General features: G+C 42.5%; 2 protein-coding genes across 2 annotated transcripts in view; both read right to left on the bottom strand.

Annotated features, from left to right (window-relative positions):
- Positions 1 to 521: 521 nt before the first annotated feature.
- nrarpa (NOTCH regulated ankyrin repeat protein a) lies at positions 522 to 9,171 on the bottom strand. Its single transcript, XM_051072875.1, has 2 exons — positions 5,013 to 9,171; positions 522 to 4,782 (listed from the first exon to the last, which is right to left on the bottom strand). The coding sequence occupies exon 2, from the start codon at positions 4,230 to 4,232 to the stop codon at positions 3,894 to 3,896; it is 339 nt and encodes a 112-aa protein (XP_050928832.1). The 5' UTR covers positions 4,233 to 4,782; positions 5,013 to 9,171; the 3' UTR covers positions 522 to 3,893.
- Positions 9,172 to 11,512: 2,341 nt separating this feature from the next.
- The window catches only part of exd3 (exonuclease 3'-5' domain containing 3), a 37,590-nt gene continuing 28,666 nt past the window's right edge, over positions 11,513 to 20,436 (bottom strand). Inside the window, 3 exon segments of the mRNA XM_018670488.2 lie at positions 11,513 to 12,564; positions 12,794 to 12,815; positions 12,817 to 12,861. Coding sequence (XP_018526004.2) covers positions 12,182 to 12,564; positions 12,794 to 12,815; positions 12,817 to 12,861 — 450 coding nt within the window. The 3' untranslated portion in view covers positions 11,513 to 12,181.

The following is a 20,436-nucleotide window of genomic DNA, read 5'->3' as shown; positions in this document are numbered from 1 at the left end:
GACATACTCAAGTGTACGCAAAAAAAAGCACGAGAGGCAAAAGCAGGTTGTTAGCAGAGAGCTGAATTGTCGTGCAAAGCTTCAGCCTCAGTCGTTAGAGAGAGAGAGAGAGAGAGCACAAGAGGAGAGTGTGTGTTGGAAAAGTTTTTGAGTGTGTGTGGGGGTAACATAAAACCAGCTCTCCCACAACACACACAGGGGAGGGGACCCTTCTTTAAAACTGAGCCTACCCATAATGCACTGGGGCTCTTTTATCCCGGCAGTGAAAGGATGAGGCCAGATGAATGACAAAAGGAGAGAATGGGGATCTGGGTTGGGCCCGGGCTTGGAAGACAGGGAGGGAAAAGAGAGAGAGAGAGAGGGAGAGAGGGGGGCAGGGGGGTGGGGTGTTTCCCCAAACCAACCTTTTCTATGAAAACTGCAGGAGGAGGGAAGAGGAGGGGGTGAGAAGCTGAGCCAGAGAGAGAGAGAGAAAAAAAACGTAGCTTTTGCTGGGGAGATGAGGAAGAAATGTATGCATACACAGTGAATTTTGAGTTTAATGATTTTCTTTACTGGCTTGTACACAAACGTACAAAAATAATACAGCACTCATCTCCACATGACATCACGTCATCATCACAGTGTTACAAACGTTCAAAAATAAAAGAATACAAACAAACAAACAAAAAAAAATTAAACATGATGGAACATCTGCATCACTCATGAAAAATCAGCTGTTTCCCCCTTGCTTGAAATGAAGCAAGACCAGAAACACAACTTGGTCCAAAGAAGTCAGCACTTAAAAAAAAAAAATTTAATTAAAAAAATCATCTCAACTCATGTACACCAATCCGGCAGCTGGCTCCTTACGTCATAAATGTTATGACCCTGGTAAGCCAAACAACCACACAACCGTGCAATATTTTTTTAATCATGTTACAATGATCTTACCATCAAATGTATTATTCCCCTTTCAAAACAAACAGGAAGACAGCACTTCAGAAAAGAAAGTGCCCCAAGATATCATCATCGTCCTCATCATCAGCGTTGATATATATATCCATATGTATATATACATACACCCAATCACAGAGATACACGCATCTTTGTTAAAAAAAACATCATGTCTCTTTCACAAAGTAACACACACATTAGGACATTATCACCTGGAGCATATATTTATACAATAGTATTTTGTTGTGTTTGTTTTTTTTTCTATTCAGAAAAAAATTTAAATGTCGACACATAAAAGCCAACTTTTCAACAACAGTCATCAGTGCAATATTCAAACCAAAAAAAAGAAAAAAGAAAAAACATCAAGTTTAAGACAAGCGATGCATATTTCATTTGTTGCCTGATACCAATGTATATACCAAGATGTAGTGGGTCTATATCGCTTCAGTTACTTTGTGTTTGTTCCAGGTTTTAAATTGTGGGATGTTCTCAGTCTGGATTGACTGTTTTTTAACACAGCGGGGCACGGGGGCCCTCATGAGAAGCATATATACACACACACACACACTTCAATTTAAAAAACAAAAAGAAGAAAACACACATTCTCTCAGCAGCTTCTCATGAGGTGAGCCAGTACTGCTGTGAAGATTTGATACAACTGTTTGTTGGCCATTTGAGCAGTAGGCTTTAAAAAAAAACATCAACTTTAACAAAAAAAAGGAAACATACAAGCAGCATTGATACAAATGTTAGGGTGCCATGACTTTTAAAATGCAGCAGGCAAGTTTGTGGAACCAAATTTTTTTTTTTTCGTGTTTTCCTTTTCTGTGACATCCTGCAACAGTCATGTGTTGTTCTAAGTCTTCATCGTCCAACAGTATTAGGGTCCTGCTCAGTAGTAGTAACTATTCCAAAGCCTTGGCTCCTGCAGTTACCCCGTACAAACACTGGGGGCGCACAAGGCTCCGCATTTTTGTGCAATAAAACTCCCTGCATTTATAAGTCATGCGATACAATTCCATATTTTGTATGACTGGAAAAGATAAAAAAATAAACGACCAAACAGGCTGATAAAAAGAGATAGTGAGAGAGGGGTGGAGGTTTATAGGGAAAACATGCAACAACGGCAGTGACAGAGACAGAGAACCACAGACTCCCTTGCAGAAAGGAAAAAAAATCACGTCAGAATTGGTTTGGTTGTAGTGTAAAAATAAACTGTCCCGACTAAGGATGCAGGGATGGGTTCATTGCATCTTCTGTATACTGAAGTCCATCTGTCTGTCTGTCTGTCTGTTAGGCTACACAGAAGAAGAAGGAAGAGAGAGAGAGAAAAAAACATACTGGCATGCGGATGATCACAGACAAAATTGTGAATCTCTTCAGACTCAAAAAAAAAAACAAAAAAAACAAACAACGTGGCAGAGTGGTGGAGAGAGCTGAACAACTTGAGAATACTTTATAGTCGAGGTAGCTGGCAAAAGGCAACCAAACAGAGTCCTTTTTTAAATGGGAGGAGGAGGAGGAGGAAGTCTTCTACATGGGTCAAGATTGGGGGAGGGTGGGGAGGGGGAAGGTTTCTGGGGATATGGTGGTGGTGATGGGTGAGGAGGGGAGTGGCAGGTCTACCTCCACACGGGGCAGTTTATACTACGAGTCTGAAGCAGCTTGAGTCACCCCTAGATATTCTTACACTCATAGATTTAAAAAAGAAGAAGAAGAACCACAACATATTCAAAAAAATGCATCTTCTCAATGTACCTTCATAAATAAAAAAAACCCAGCCTGCTTTCACAGTGATGACTAGGATGTTAATAAAATACTGAAAGGAGATTATAAAGTGAATTCCAAATGTTTTTTTTTTTTTGATACAAAGCGAAAGCAGCGGTTTTTTTCTTTTAGTAACACAACAATGACCATTGGCAAAGTGGTCGCACTGGCCTGAAAAAAAAGTTGGACGCCAGCATGGCAAGATCTGCTTGCAGTAGGCACAGCGCATTCAGCTACTGTCTCTTTTTTACTTACACACACACACACACACAAAAGAAAGAAAATAAAGCTATTGTGTACAGTACTTCACAACATTGATGAAGTCAGTTGTTGTTACATAATGATTACACATCTGAAAAGCGTGCTGGATAGCCTTAATGCCGCTCTCTGAGTAAAAAAAAATATCAATGAATTTATTAAAGAAAATAGACCTCTGGTAGCCAACAGAGGGCAACCCTTCTTCTCTTGTTCATGTGTCTTTCCCTTTCAGATATTCCAGCATGCAGCCATTTATAGCCTGTAGCATCAAGTGCCGTGTTTCATCATAAAATAACTTAAAAAAAAAAAAAAAAGAAGGGAGAAGGGTTTTTACAAGTGAACAATGAGGAGCAACAGGTCAAATCTGATCTGCCCCCCCAACAAAGAAACTATTCAACTGTAACTGACGATGGGAGGTCATGGATAGAGAGACAGAGAGTGAGAGAGAGAGAGAAAAAACTGGGCCATCTGCACTCTGGAGTCCAAACACACACATGTGATACACAAGAGACCGGCTTCTTCTTCTTCTTCTTTTCAATAGTGGACGACACGATCTAGTTTACACATTCAAGAGGAAAGCTTTAGTACCAACAAACTCACCGGAATGGCGTTTTCTTTTTGTTAAAAAGATTCGTGTTTGAAGCGCAGCCAGTGTGTGAAACCATGCGGTGCTTCGCTCAGGAGTGCAGAGGAGGCCCCGTTTGGTTTTAACAGTGAGGGAAGATAATTGTGCAGGCCTATTATGTATTTCCTTTTGAATATAATTTGGCACAACTATGTAGATAATGGCAGTTTTCTTGCTTTTTTCTTTTTTTTAAAGAGCCTGGCTTTCCCGTGTGTTGCAGTTTTATTTTCCACTTGTTGCTGTTTTGTTATTCGTTATTTTCTCGTTTTTCTTTTCTTTTTACTTTTTACCTGACAGCAGAGGCAGATCACCGGGCGCCAGAGGAGTACTTGGCCTTGGTGATGAGGTATAGCACAATGTCTTGGTGGCCCCCGAAGGCGGCGATGTGTAAAGCGCTCCACCCTTCCCTGTTGGCCAGCCGGATATCTGCGCCAAACTTCACCAGCAGTTTTACCAGCTCCAGGTTCCCGTCAATGACGGACTGGTGGAGGGCCGTCTGTCCTTCCGGCCCGAAGGAGTTGACGTTGAACTCGCAGTTTGTCATGTTCTGCAGCAACGAGTGGAGCTCCTTGGTGTTGCCTTTCTTCACCGCCTCCTGGAAAACCCTCTGCGGCGCGGAGCAAGTCGACACATCCGCCTGGCTCATGGTTGCAGCTCGCTGGGACGGTGGTGGTGGTGGGAACCAGTAATCCTGCCCGGGCTCTAAAGCTGATAATAAAGTCTTCTCCCTGTTGAGCGTCTCTGGTCTGGTAACAATGCCACAGTTACTGGAGTTGAACCAGTTATTAAGGCACTTTAAAGTACTAAAAGAAGAAAAAAAGATCACTGTATATATCCCAAAAAGGACAAGAGAGGAAAATAACACACTCGGTGTGCAAAAATGTTAATAAATGAGAGATCCTAAAATCCCTAAGAACATTTAAGGGTGCTCTCAAGCGATCCAGGAGCCTCTAGATGTAGTTTCTCCTCTGTAGCAGCAGCAGGTAGCCTATCGCAGGGGATGGAGAAGAGAGACACCTCCGACTTCGCTTGGGAGGAGGGGAAATGGGGAGCACGACCACTTATCTCCACAGGGCAGCCTCCTCCTCGTTGCTGGGTCCCCCGCAGGTTTTTCTTTTTTTTTTTCCTTAAACGGTCCGACCTGTTTCCCGGTTACACGTCCCGGTTATTGTCGCTGCTCATGTGGCCAGGGGTGTCTGGGAAAAACGGGAGGGGAAAAGAAAGACAAGTCCGCGTGAATGCCGATTCCACACCTAAAGACTGCGAGAGAGAAGCCTATGCATTCCGCCACATCCAAGAGAGCGAGGAGACCTCCGTGCGCACACGTTTACGCACAGCACAGCACAGCACAGCACAGCACACATTGCTTGATTTTTGTCATTAAAACATGTCTGGGAATGTAATCCGCTGCAGATGTGTGACTTACCTGCGACAGATGGACGGGTCCGTAGCGACGAAAACGATAGAAATCCACCGTGTGGCCCCGGTCTGTGTCCTCCGTGCGGTCCGTGTGAGTCTCTGCCCTGCGCTGCGCTCTGGGGGAATATTTTACGCGTCCTTTATTTGCATGACAATACCTTCCCAAAGAATCAACTGTGGAGGAATGGGCGGAAACCCGGGGAGGTTATAGGCTGCCGGCTCGTTTAGGGGGAGGGACCAGTGTTCCTGTGAATATGGCAGGGAGGGGGCGTGGTCTTCCGAGGGTGGGTTAGGGGGGAGCCAAATTGTTGCTGCAGAAATATTAAACAAGCCGCCCGCAGCAATATTATGTATAGAGAGCTCTATATCCGATCTCCTGTAGCCGACCCCAGGAAGTGGACTCGGAGCCAGAGGCGAGGTGCTGGCAGGGCTGTAAACGGCTGAGAAAACGGGCAGGTTGTTTAAAGGATCATCCACTGGATTATCATCAACAGGAACTCGAGACAAAAGTCAGTCACGTCTCATTGACAGGGATGGAAACGGTCACTGTAGCATCAGCAGGAATTTTATTCACGCAAAGCTGAGCAATAAACCAACTGGAGGCGTATTTAGAAAAATCTCATTTTCCAAAAACACGTCTATGACACTGGTTATTTTACGCAATATTAAAACATGACGTTTTGGCGAATAGACTTTTATTTTGGAAGGTGAACGACCCAAGGAAAACAGTTCTTGACAGAATCTGACTATTGGTTCGTGGACTACACATAATATTAGTCTAAATTGTTCATTAAAGTGTCTTTTTGAGTAAAAAAAAAAAAAAAACACATTTGGACTCACGAGCACCATTTCATGTTACATGGGTGCTGAGAAAGTGACATACTAAGGCATGCTATCCAGGAGAGGGTGCGGTAGACAGCCATGTGCTGCTGCTGGAGCTTTACATTAACCAGCTTTCCCTGCAGTGTGACAACCAGTGAACACATCACTTCACTTATGCACAAATATGAAATTGGATAAATAAAATGTCTTCACCAAGGAAGACGTGTTGTTTTGACGTTATATCGTTGAAATACACGAGCTATTGGTGCGTTTAAAGTTCAAGTAGTTTTTTAAGGGGTAAGGGCTCAAGGTTCAACTGTGAACGCATCTTTTCACAACTTACATGACTAAAACCTCAGAGCCAGTGTGTGCTGGACCAAAGCGTAAAACTAAATAATAAAAAAACCCAAAAGGGAGCCATATAAAAACACATCCGAGGGGGGAGATTATATTGGGTGGCTGTTTAAATCATAAACTGCGGATATATTCCAGTTGTTTTTTAAATGACTAGACGGTGGGACTTCAAATAACAAAAGCCCTGCGCTACTTCCTTTTTGCAAATGAAAAGAGGTGACGCTGTGTGCAGATTGACGCGCCGCTCAGCTGCACCCGCTACCGTGGGAACTGGGCGCCTGTGCGTGTGTGTGTGACTGTGAGAGTGTGTGTGTGTGTGTGAGAGAGAGAGAGAGAGAGAGCAAAAAGGTGGTGATAGATACAGATAGATAGAAACACAGCTACACCGAAAGAATGCGTGTGAAAGTGACAGAGATAGGCAGATAGAGGGGAAGGAGAGAGAAATATGTGGAAACCACACCAGGTATACGCGTCTCAGCCTCCCTCTCTCGGGGCCCCGTTTGGCGGCCCCCATTCTTCATCTCATCTGTGTAACACTTTACAAACCGCCTCTCCGCTCTGATGGCTTGGCGGGTTTCACACTGTCCTCTTTTTCCCACACTCTCAACTGTACATTTGGCGCACGCCTGTGGCTGCATCTGCCTGCACCAAGAGTGCGCGTCACTGTGGGAGAGACGGCGACAGAGATCCAACGTATGAAGGTCACAACCTACACGATTCAATCAGTCCAACGACTGCAGCAATATTTCAGATAGACTACGGTTCATATACACCTCACATTTGGACTGTATTATAAAGGAACATGTGTGTTGCAGCTGAATGGTGGGCGTCTATTTAAGCCATAAACTGGGGCACCTGAAAGTGAACATTTTACCACGGTTCTAAGTCAGTGCACAGGTTGGTTTGTTAAGCTGCAGCGAACCACAGCAACAAAAATACTTCAGGTTATGTTACCAAAGAAGAAAACTTAACCACAGCTTAAATAACTACACACAAACGTTTAAAAACTGTAGGCTAGTTTGTTCTAATCTTCCCTTATGTCTTGGCAACCAAGTGCCCCAGTATAAAATGCATCAGAGTGGGTCAAGGTTGTTTGTAATCAGTCTATAGATAAGGTACTGTATAGTGTGTGTACTGTGGAGAAAATGTGTGATTTGGGGCTGTAATTAAACTTGACTTGAGGCTTAGGGTAGCGTCAGCAGCAAGTGAACTGCTGATGTACCTGCATTGTTGCTGTGGCTGACTGCAAGTTTACATACTGTCTAGAACTGTGGTTTAACAGAACTATGGTTACAAAGGTCCCAGTATGGCCTACAGTGCAATTTCACCTGACACCTGCAAACCAATCAGCATTTTGCCTCCATATAATCTCACACATCTGTCAGAAGTTTGTTGGAATCTAGATCTTTGACTTTATGACCCACTCAAGTGAGAATATAAAGGAAACCCTAACAGCTTCCTTTGGTGACTGTTTGGTTTGGTGACTGTGATTGTGATTCATGTTTTTTTGGATACTTGGTAGGTTTATCTGCAGGTGATTTTTTTTGTGTCTGCCTGCCTGCTGCCTATTTTTTTGTGTTTGTTCCTCTACAACAAGTGGCCCACAGCTGCAAACGCTCCAAAACAAAGACTGCGGCTCTGACTCATTCACAGAAATGTGGTGATGCCCAACTCAGACCTTCTTACATAGGCCACAGTAACAGATGTGTGTTCTTCTCTAAAATATGGTCTCTAGTCTGGGCGTGCATGCTGGAGTTTGCTTTTCAAAACTCTCACAGGTTATGGGGTCATGGCTACTTTCAGGTTTGACTGGTATTTTTATGAACAGCTTACGTTTTTATGGTTTTTTTTTTTTTTAATGTATCTATATATGTTTTTTCTTCTGGTTGCTGAATGGTGCAGAACATCTTCTGGAAAATTAGGAACATCTGTCCGCTATCAGAGCTTTTGGCTTCAGCGCGTCTGGACACTTGGAAAACATTTGCACAGACCACAGGAGCCAAAAGTTTCTACAATTGGATGAGTTTCTCCCCCAAACTCTGTGGCATTTGCTCTCCTCTTTCTCTCTCTCCCTCTCTCTCTCTGCCTGCCTCCACCCCCCCCCACCACCAACACCACTTTACTCCTGAGCCTTTCTTGGTAATGTTTGTCTGGGAAGCAGCCAAAACCAGATACAATCGTTGAGACTGTTGTGTAGGTATACTCGTTCAAGCAGAGATAAAATTCTTTGTTTTTTCCCCTAAACAATCTCACTATTTCTCAACTATCACCACAAAGCTCAATTCATATTGCGTAAAAAGCGTTCCATGCGTGCGTAAATGCGCACGCCGATCACATTTAATAACTTGGAATAACACAAATCTTTTAGTCATCCCTGAGTGTGAACGGTTTTGGGCGGTTAGTCTGAGCTGCGCCAGCTCTCCTCAAACTCCACAATGCAAAGTGGTCACATACAGATAATAGAAGTCTATTCTGGTTCTATTTGTGCAGCCATATCTGTTCTATTGCACCGTGTTGATAAACAAGACTTGTTTCTCCCCCCCCCAGCGACAAGAGGAAGAACCCAGAGTCGTGTGTGTTTGTGTGTGTGCAGTGTTGTGTTGCTTCGAGTGCCGGGCACATCGAGGCAGCTCGGTGGTTCGCAGGGGCCGAGTTTTTGGCGCCGAGACCCGGGGGCAGCCCCCGGGGCCAGACAAGCAAGACAGGAGGAGCCTCCAGTCCACGGTCCCGGTCCTTTCCCGGTCCCATCCCGTCCCGTTCCAGGCGGGTCCCGGGACGTTGTGTGCCCGCACGTCTCTGCAGAGGAGAGTCCAGAAAGGAAAACTCTCACAGAGAGGAAAATAAATGTGCAACTGTCATGTAAAAATGTCGATTTTTCATCATGACGCTTTGGCAATGTTGTTCTTTAACATTCGTGCCAGAAAGTATGTTGAACTGAGCTCAATGTGTGTGTGTGTGTGTGTGTGAGTGAGTGAGTGTGCGTGTGTGTGTGTGTGTGTGTGTGTGTGAGAGAGAGAGAGAGAGAGAGAGAGAGAGAGAGAGAGGTGACGTTTTACCAGGAGGGAGGGGCTTCTGAATCCAATTCATTCCGGGCACCACGTGTCCTCAGAGCGTGGGAAAGAGGCGAGCTTTTCTTCCCAGCAAAGAAAGAGCAAGGATCAAATAACACGGTGCTGCAGCAGAAAGCTCGCGAACTGCACAGAGGAGGCAGGGGCTGCGACCACCCGGACAAGGACGGGACAGGGCACACAGAGAGGGGCTTATTTGGGAGCTTGAGTGTCGACTTCATTCATAGCAATAAAAATACTTCAGGGTAGCCTAATGTTACTGTAGTTATTATTATACAGTCTGCCTTAAAAAAAAAAAAAACGCATGGTAACATGCCAACATTTCTTTGTACTGGAGGATGTATGTTTGATCAAAAAGAGTCATGATGACATACAGTACACAGCTACATTATTAGAGACAACAAAAATGCAGGCATCTGGTTTAGCCCTCATGTTGTGGAAGTTGAGATTTCTTTCCTCTGCAGATAAGAATGAGGCGACTTCATCTCTACAGCCATTTTCTGCTGAGATTAGTCATGAATCCAGTTTGTCCTCATCCTCTTTTCACACCTGCAAAGTCTAATGTGAGATCATTAACGAGCAATTAATAAAAACAAACTTTTGGGTGTCTGTTGCAAAAAATGTCTGCTGTTTGTCCTCCCTCCAGCATGACACGTCTTTTTAGTCGGGCTATTAAATATATCAAGGAGACCACAATGTAGCTCCACACCTGTGTGGCTTTCTGCCTGCAACCCCTGGTTTTCAGTGGTTCAAATGCAGACAAGAACACAACAATCCAGACTGATTACCAGGCTAGGAATCCCCCCTGTGAACCATTCAAATTACCTTTTGAAAAGGAGCTTGTAGGAATCCAGACCACAATCCATTTATCAACAACTTAATAACATTTGCAGCTGCAGACATTATTTTCAGAAGACTTTTAATATTTATAGTGTCATGCTGGGAAGAGGGTATACACCAGAGATTTGACTATGTGGCAACCAAAACGCTGTTCTTATTAAAAGCTTATGATTTATCTTGAAGGCATTAGTAAATGGTTTATAGTTACAAGATATAAAACCTTTATGGAGGTTGTATTGCTAGAAAGTGGTGCCAAAGCTATAATGCAATGTCGTCTGTAAAATACAAACCTTTGACAGCAGTATTTTCCTAAATATCTTCAATGGAAAGATGTAAAAGTTGAAGAATTACTAAACACTAAACATTTATCATATCATCACCCGATGCTCTGCTTGAGAACATGTCTGAGACAGAAGTAATCCCCATGATCATGAGTACAACAGCTCGCCCTGCACTCACAACAATGAACAGTGAACTTCACATTCATGGCCACAGACACCCACTTTTGTAACATTATTCTCCAGAAGCGACAATACTTATAATGTTCTTACAGATAACTGCATTACCGACGGTGTAACATTACTTGCTTCAACAAAAAGCCCTTCACCTACTTTTTTTTGCAATGCCCTGTAAGGTTGAGCAGCTGGTTTACATCTGTAGCCTCATTGTGGTAACTCATTTCTTTACTCTTTTTTTTTATAGAGAGAACCTTTCACTAAATGTTATATAATGGTTTTAGGAAATGTTTTCATCGTCCAGGGTCAGTGAATCATCCTGAGATTCAAATCTCTGGCTTCCTACTTCAGCCACTGTGATTCAAACACAGTTCCTGAAAACACATTGACCTCAGTGATTCACAGTATGACCTGTCTTTGGAAATAACTGTGGCTTTTTTGATGCAAGTTAAGTGATCAATAAAACAAAGTGCGCATCTGGCTTTGGTTAGGGCTTCTTATCTTTTATGAGCGAAAAAAGATTCAAGCTCAGCCTCTTCCAGTGTAGTTTCAGCAAAATGCTAGAAAACACCAGAAAACTCTTTAATTGTAGAATTTTCCACATTAGATGTCTTAAACCTCTTTTTGGACGATTCCCGTTTTCTGCAGTCACACAAATCCAAGGTGGAATTTGTGAACACAGGAGGGGAGAGTTAGAGAGGGAGGTATGAGAAAATATGAAGGGATTCAGGCGGTGTATGTGTTGGGTTACTCTGTGACCTGTCTGCTCTGGAGCCTCAGGGCGGGACCCCCCCCACACACACACACATACACTCACACACCGTTAGTGTTACACCTGACAGACATCAAGTGAAGCTTAGATGATCTCATCAATCTGTCCACGCTGAGTCCTTAACCATCTGCTCTGTGAATTCTGAACCATACCAAAAAATGCCTGCAAACGATTTTGACGACTTCTCACAGATAAATAAAAGATAAATGAAACAAAGACTCTATTTATTAACACATATTCAGCTACCATTGAATAATTAGAAATTATATACATGTAAACACAGAGAATCAAAGTGTACAGTATCACAGACTGCTAAAAACGCAGAACCCGTCGTCATTTAACTGTGGATTTTAAGTCCATCAAATAGAATGTCATAGAAATTATTGATAAAACTTAACATCAAACCACGTACTGCACAAGTACATGTACTGTCAATGTGCTTTATAGTTTGAAGATATAATTCCTAAAAATGAAAGTTTTCTTGAGGAATTAATGTATTGTAACTCAAATGATGTCAATACGACCCAAACCATCAATCACCATAAAAGTGCCATGGTGTAATGATGAATACAATCAACAACAAAAAATGAGGAAGTCAAGACATGACCATGACCTGTCTTTGGTTCATTGAAATTAAAATAAGTTTTAAAAGATTTAAAACTGATCAACACAAACGTGATGTTGCTGTTGAAGCTTCTCACTTGTCACTTGTCTTTTATTATGTTATCAAGTCAATTAGAAAAAGGAGAAACAGACCGACTGTTATGAGGCAGTTTTTCAGTCATCAGTCCGCTGGATGCTACATGTGTAAAATGTAATTCTGTTTGTTTTTTGGTTTACGTAAACTGTAGGAGCTCTACGTCAGTCAGTTCTGTTGCGCTGCTGTAACAGGCCCTGCAACTGATTCACTGTCCTCGTCTGTTATGTGTAAAACCTCCTGAAACATGGAGAGGACGCGGCCGAAGTGAGAGCCCTCCCAGAACACCTTGCCACATCTGGTGCAGACATAGAAGAGCGGTATTCTCGGCAGGAGGGTGGGGGGCACGGTATGGAGCTGTATGGGTGCCCCCCCGGGAAAGGTCAGGGTGTCGGGGTCCAGCCCTGAAAGGGGGGCCCAGCGACACTGAAGGGCATACCTGGGAAGTTCAGGGGTCGCACAGGGGGTCAAGATGTCATCGCGCTTCTCCTCTTCCTGTCGATGGGACCTCTGTTGTGTGTGGTCAGTGTTGTCCTGGTCCTGCAGGAATCCTACAGGCAAAACACAACAATTTCATGACTTCTTAAAAAGTCAGAATTGAGTGAGGTTGGCCACAGCGAGGTTATAACAGCCTTAACAAATGCATTACACACATGTTAACAGCAGGAGCAATGGCGTGTAGATACCTCGTCATACATTCTGTTCAGTACCATAAGGAGTTCAGTAAAAATCACCATGTTACTAGGTGAGTTTTCGTGTAGGCAGAGGTGTTTGACTGACCTTTCTGTTTAAGCATCCTGGACCATGTCCTCTCTGGGCACTGCCACATACTGATCACTGTTACATGCCTAGACAAACAGATGAAAATGGTTGTTAGCAGCAGAGTTAAAAGAAATATTTTCAAGAGTTTTCAGTCATCAAAAAAAGAAAAAAATGTAAGTTGGTGTTTAGTTTTTCCAGTAATGACATTTGTAACTTATCACCAGGGCATCTACTAGGAAAAACACGTTTAATTAAATTTGTGCCACATTCTGTTGCTCTACCATGACCAACAACTATTTCCATTGCTAAGACAATGTAAAAGGTGCTAAAATGTGCTAAAAACTAACTTGCTGATGACCTGATGATTTGCTGCGTTCACCAAAAAAAACAACCATGTTCACAATATGTAACACATATTGCAGCCTATTGAGACAAAGATGCAGAATATATAGATTATGGAGTATTTAGTATGATCACATCACAGTCACCAGTTGCTCCAATGCAACCAACTACACAAACCTGATCCTACTGGGGGACATATTAACTTTTTAAACTCCCTCTGTCACATAGCTTTCCCACCATATTAGCTCTGATTCTTGTACTGGTTCTGTTCTTGATTCTTGGAACCTGGGTGCGATCCAGCGAACCAGCCCACATTTCTACCTGGTATGAGCACAATGAAACCTGTGGAATATGACACACCCGTTGATATTGTCACAATTCGCACCTCAGGTAAAATGAAAACCTGCTATTTTTTGGTTCCAGCCAAGAACTGACTTTTGTGGACCGGAGCCGATTTATTTTTGGTCACAACCATGCTCTAAACAGTGCATAAACCAAACAGAACCTGTTCTATGTTGGTAGAAAGGAGGTAAAAGTGTCAGACTTGTGCTAAAACCCAGTCTAAAGCAGGGTCGCAGAGCTTGATAACTTGTGTTGACCCATTCACACCTATGGCAAACAGACATTTTGTTGCTTTGGTGTGAAAGGGCCTAAGTGTTACAGAAAGATCAGATCAGTGTGCGAGTGTGTGTGTGTAGAGGCAGCGTTTACGCCTCAGTAATGTTCACATGTCTGTGCCGTCCTACCCTTCTCCGCGGTAAAGGTCTCCCCTGGTGGGACATTAGTGACCTCTTGTTTGCCGGCCCCTAACGTGCACACACACACACTCGTCTGTAAGCCATCCTGACAGCATGTCAGTGCTAAAAGCCTAGTCAACACACCTGAGCTCCACCCAGCAAACAGCATTCCACTTAGAGGTGGGCTGTAAATCAAACCTGGGCTTCCAAAAGCTTTAAGCTCGCTTAAAGCCAGTTTGTCTCTCTTTTTCCCCGGGAAAAGTTTAAGGAGGACTGCAAATCAGTAGCACACACCCACCCAAAGCAAAATTATGTCTTCTCCTCTGTGTGCACACGCAGAGCTGTGTTTGCCTCTGCGGTAACTGAGGCCAGGACAGGAGAAAGCGGCTAGACAGTGGAGGTGTGGGAATAGCAGAGGTGTCATCTCCTGTCTTGTCTGTGGGAAGAAAGCTCATCTTTCCCCCAGTACATTCTGTATTCTCCTCTTTGTATTCTGCCTTAAACACACACACACACACACACACACACACAAAATTCACCACACAGACAAAACATTCAACAATTCTCGCAGGCTACACTACAGCGTATATAAACCACATGCATACAAATGCTCACACTGCACATACACATGGCTCACACATACAAGTGCGGCGGCAGCCAGGAAAACAGACCCAGCTATTTGCTCAGCTCAAAGTTTCCCAGAGTTGAGCAAGCCAGAACCTGCTCTGAACTCTCAAGGCTAAGCCACGGACGGGCAGGCACACACGCACACCACCTCACACACACGCAACCTGGATGGAAATAATTCTATCCGTAATTAATCAAAACACGGCGAGTTACAAAGGCAAACATCCTGCAGAGATCTATTAGACAAATAAGTTATGCAGAAAGTGAAATTACGTAAGTTGCAAAATGACAGCATGACAAATGCTTCAGTGATATAACACAGATTGTAATATTAACAGATTTATGGATAAAACACATTTGTGGACCGAATGGCTTTAAGTGCATTAAAAGTTTTCGTGGAAATGGACGTGACAAAATGAGCTCGGTCAGCGCGGAGAGAAATTATATTTGAATGAATACAGATGGTAGCTCTGTGCCTTCGTTTGAGATTGGAAACTGTGTTGGAGCGGATGATTTTGGTGACATTTTTTTTTTTCTGTTTTTGGCTCGCTGCAGGACACTCGATTTTTCCACACCGCCACTTAAGTGCTGCAGTTTTCAGGCACACGATGCACAAAGGTGTACAGGTGCCCTCTCTGCAGGCCATGCACGTCCAGACTGAAAGTACTGACGGACCAATTCAGTTGCAACATGTTTGCACAGGCAAAATATCATGTTTGTGATCTTTGAGAAACATAACATGTGGCTTCAGTCACTGAAATGTGTTCAGGTTGGTCAGCTGGAGTTTTTGAAGTTTTTATAGAACTGATACCTGCAATCAATCCACAGTGCCATGTCACTGATTGTGTGTGAAACGTGTCCGTCGGGTGTGCATGTGTCCTCTAACTCATAAGCTTCATGACACTGAACATCTGAAAATATGGCAAATTATACGTCAGTAATGGCTTTTAGGTGGTGTCTCACCAGTTTTCTTCTTGCAGAGTAAGAGAGAAGAACCTTAAGATTAAAATGCCACCAAAACGTAAAGAACAAATCACTGTTGTTTTTATTTAACCTTACATGATTTAGGCTGTTGCTGCATTTTCTTACTCTGTCTCTCCTTTGTTCTTTCTGTGTTTTTCAGGGAACCTCCACATTCTCACACTCCGTGTGGCCGTGCCAGAGAAAGAATGCTCCTTGCCGTGACAACAAAGGCTATCTAAAGTGTGATACTGTGTTTCAAAGGATGGGAGGTGGTGGAAAAAAAAGAGGAGAGAAAGGGGGACAGTGGAGAGGAGGTAGGAAAGAGAGGGAGGAGGGGGGTGGGAGATTTTTCCCTAACGTGCTCAAACACTCCACACACTCACAGTGCACTGGCTCTGTAGGCAGCTCCCATGGGAAAATCCTAGACCAATCTCAAAAGGCGGTGCTTTTTAGGGCCGATGTAGGTCACATGGTTGGAGCAGCCAATTGGGCACTGGTGATTTGATTCAAATTGTGGTAAGTCAGGTAAGGGGCAGCGTGGGAACTGGAGAGAAGAGGGTGGTGGTGGGGGCAAGAACTGCACCATCGTTCCCTTTGAAAATGTTGTCTTCTCCCTCTCAAAGTGGATATCAAGTCCAAGTAAAGGTTAAAAATACTTATTTCCACTGTCCAAGGTTGCTGTGGTCTAAAACATATACATAGTATATAAGAACTGATTTTATTCCTAGAAACTACAGTATCCCTTTCCAAGGAGAGAAAAATAAAAACATACAACACCAGAGATTCATTGTTTCCTCCCATCATCCCATGTCTGGGACGTTCCGCCATCTTTGCTTCCCTGTCATTCTGTTAGGCAGATATAACATTTTTTTGTTGCCACTGTGAAATGATGTAGGTCCATTGTAAGCAGGATGGCATGCTGGACTGGAAAAAACAGCCTCATGCTACCAGAGAAATGATGAGTAAGGAGAAGCCAACGGGCCCAAAGCACTGACTTTTTTCTCTGCTTTCCCACACAGCCCCAAGGTCGTTCTAGGTGGTTTGAAAGCTTTCCAGCAGTGATAGACAATCTCATAAACGATTTTCACTGAGGGATGTAAAGCAAAAAAAAAAAAAAAAAAAAAAAGAAAAGAAAGAAAGAAAGAAAGAAAGAAAAAAAAGTTTTTTGGCTGGAGAGAAGTAAAGAGAAAGGAGTGGAAACATCAAACTTCTTTTAGCACTGCACCACTGAAAAAAAGCTGACATCATTTCAATGTTAATCATTAAATCAAGTTGTTATCTTTGAGTGGAAAATAAAGCCAGTCAAGAGTCTGAAATGTACCAGTAACCGAAGAGGTGAGAGCGGGTCATGAAATAAAGGGTTTCAACTGGATCATCATTTCGCTTAACTGATAAAACTGTTTCTGAAAAACATTAATACATTACAAATCACCCCTTCTCTTTGCCAGTATTCCTTCACTCTGCTAGGGGTGAAAATCAATAATTTTTAGTATCCCTCACAGCTGATTTTAAGGTTGTTAGTTAACCGCAACCACACTCCTCATGTCGAAAACTAAACGATAAGATGAGGGTACATGGGTAAATTAATTAGTTAAATTCAGATGGGCTGCCAGACTTCACTTTAAAAAATCTGATTACTTAAACATTAAGTAAATTGTATAATGTAATAGATACAGAGAATGGATTCTGTGAGAAAGCACTGAAAAATACACTTATTAGATTACATGTCCAGTTGTAAAGTAGGGATTTGTCTTAGCAGAAATTAACTCAATAGATGATGAGTGCAATTAAGCTTGTCTACAGCCAAGTAAAAACTCTCTAGCTCCTCATCATATTACAATTATAATTGTGCTGCAGTTTATTAGCACATTTTCTCAGTTTTCTTCCCGTATATACTGTATCCAAACACCTCGAGCAGGGGTCAGTTTTCTGCCGCAGCAGGGCCGTGAGGGAAACGCTGCAGCGACCTACTAAATGTACTTTCCCACAGTATCCTGAGGGTGTCTGGCCAGTGTCTCAGCCCAACAGTCTGAGGTAATTACCAGCTCTGTTAACTAACCACTACCACCTGACAGACAACCTGAACTTGGACCACAGCAGAGCCTGTCTGGGCTTGACATCACACACACCTTCCTCTGACTCACCTCGCTCGCACACATGTACAAACATACGTGCTCACACACACTGCGAAGGCATGCAGAGGATGTAAAAAAACTCACACACATGCACACACTCCCTTCACTGACTCATGTTGCAACCACTCATTTCACCTGCGTGAAATACAAATTATAGAAGTCATGTTATTTCCTTCCTGATTTTCCAGTGGATATAAATCATCCAGTTGTTTTGAAAGTGAAAGCTTTTTTGGCGAGGTTCGAGGTTGTGAATATATGCCGCGTGTGAAGACAATATGGACGGCGATGTGCATGAAGAAGATATTACCAATCTATTGAGCATATTTGCAAATCAGCCAAGACAGATGTGCCGTGTTTTCTACTGTATATCAAGTTGCTTTATTTTCCCAGTACTGTTTGATTGCTCTTTGTGCTCCCCCTCAGTCAATTCTCTACGGGTTGAGGGGGTGTGACCCCGCTCACCAGCATCCATTTCTTTTTGGCAATAACATCCATGAATAATGTCTCCTCCGAGCGGTAATTTTTTTGTCTTTTTTCCTTGAACCAGCAGATTAAGAGTTCAAACTGCTTTCTTTCACTTTCTGTTTTTTAAATTAAGCAGCCTTTTACTCTGAAAAAAACTATTTATGCTTCAGTCTCTGCTCATTCAAACCATCCATGTCCTAAATATATGAAATGCATCATCAATGTACGACTGAAAGTCATTAAAATGGTCGTATTATTACACTTACAGAGGCTTTTACATATAAATATACACTACTATAGGTTGTCTTCAGTTTCGATCACTAATGCCCATGTTAAAGTTGATACGAAGCATGGTTTTTGTATGTAGGCAACATTACATGACTGGGAAATGTATTATGTTGATTGAATGATGACCCTGCATAGTTTCTGCACATTTTTAAACTTTTCCAATTTCATGCATTGCTTGTTTCCTCCATTCTCTTTAACTCTTGCTCAAGCTCTTTTTGTTTCTCTCTCCTGTCAACTTTGTTTTCCACTTTCGACTATTTTCTCACCCTCCGCTTGGTCTCAACATTTCTGCCTTTTCTTCCCTCCCTCCTTTGCTCCCTTAGTCCCTCTTTATTGGAGCTCACTAAAAGGGGTAATGAAGAAGATAATAGTCTAGAGTCTCGCAGATAACAGTCTAGCCGTCACACAAATAGCACTAATGCTTTCCCTTGGCTTGGCACAGCCAGTTCATTCTGTTTTTTACCCACTCAACCTTCAACCTTAACCTCTATCTCTCCCTCTCTCCAGTTGAACCTATGTCTTCTCTCTTGTTCTGTGTCTTGCTCGGAGCTCCGTCTACCCCCTTCCAGTGTTCCCTTCAATCTCCCTCTCTCCTTCCCCTCTGGTTGTCTGTCACCTCTAACCTCTTTCTTTCTTTCCTCCTCCAAGTACTCCTTTTTTCCCCTCCTCTTTCTCTCTTCAGACGCCAGATAGCTGGGGCCGGTCTAAGCCAAACAGCTCAGGAAAACAACGTGCTGAAAAGGTCCGTTGACAATGCTGCTCACTGGGCAATGGGGTTTGAAGAGGGATAAAAACAGCTCATCTAAAAAACATAAAAAGCTGGATTAAACCACCAGCCAGCCTCTATTGATATGTTGCTTTTTTATGGGTTAAAATTAAAACAACCAGACTAAACAAGTTTGAGGGACAATGTGAAGGGTGGCACATGACATTCATCACTTGCCCTGCTGTGTTTTTCAACTGTAGTATTAGTTAACTCCCATGTCAGTGTTAGTATATCACAACTGAAAGATGTATTGTGTTCAGACATTCAGCCTCTAAACATGATGCCTGAGAGCTACAGTGACTGGTATGAAGGTGAAGCTGTTAGTCCAACGACTGATTAATGGACTGACAGAAAATTAATCTGCAAGAATTAATAATTGATTGATCATTTCAAGCAAAAATGGCAAACATTTTTCAGATGTATAGTATCTCCTGTTTGTCTTTTAGGAACGTAAACTGCACATCTTTTTAAAATGTTGGTTAACAAACAAACATACTATGTTTAGACATCATCTATGACTTTAGGAAATAATCTGACATTTCATATGTGAAATTATTAATTAATTAAATAAGAAAGTAAATGGCAGATTAACTGATGATAAAAAATAATTGAATTTAAAAACATCCCACGGATCCTGGATCTCTTTCAGGATCCTTAATACGTAGCTTCTCTCTTTTGTGTACGGCTATGAAATACAGGGCGTGAAAAAGTGAAAATAAAACATCGGCATTCTGTTACAACCTCATCCAAAATCACACTGACGTTTGTAGTAGGGACGCAAATGACTAGAACTCAAGCTTTAAAACATAACTTAACAGCTACTCATCAAGAAAAATTACATATAAGTGGAAATCATAGTAAGGGACAGTTTATGATCATGTTTTTTTCCAAGGAAGCTGTACTTTTTTGAATGCTAACAAATTAGTTGTTGTTTAAATATGTTAGCAGGTGCAAGCAAGTAAAAGATACTCCATTTAAAACCACTGAAAAAGACTGTGCTAATGTAAAAAAGCAGCTGGATTTGAGCATAATTCTGGTTTGACTCTGAAAAATAAATAGATAATGCCTGCTTGTAGTTTTATATATGAAACAAAATAGTTGGATTATTATCACAACCTATTAACAAGTTTCAACTGAGAGACAACACTGCATGTTCAGCTGCATAAGGTTAGGGAAACCCTGAGGTCCTTCTCTGCCTGTTGAAGAGGCAAATGGCAGATTTTGTGGTGCTGTCATATGTGCAATAAAGACATATACAGCATCCATACAACTGTCAGTTAACATTTGTCTTCGTGAGACAAACCTGTTCCCCCCTCCTTTTGTCTCTGCGGTGTGACT

Source organism: Lates calcarifer, linkage group LG9 (genome assembly GCF_001640805.2).
Source record: "Lates calcarifer isolate ASB-BC8 linkage group LG9, TLL_Latcal_v3, whole genome shotgun sequence".
Taxonomy (NCBI): domain Eukaryota; kingdom Metazoa; phylum Chordata; class Actinopteri; family Centropomidae; genus Lates; species Lates calcarifer.
This window is presented reverse-complemented; position numbering and strand designations above follow the sequence as displayed.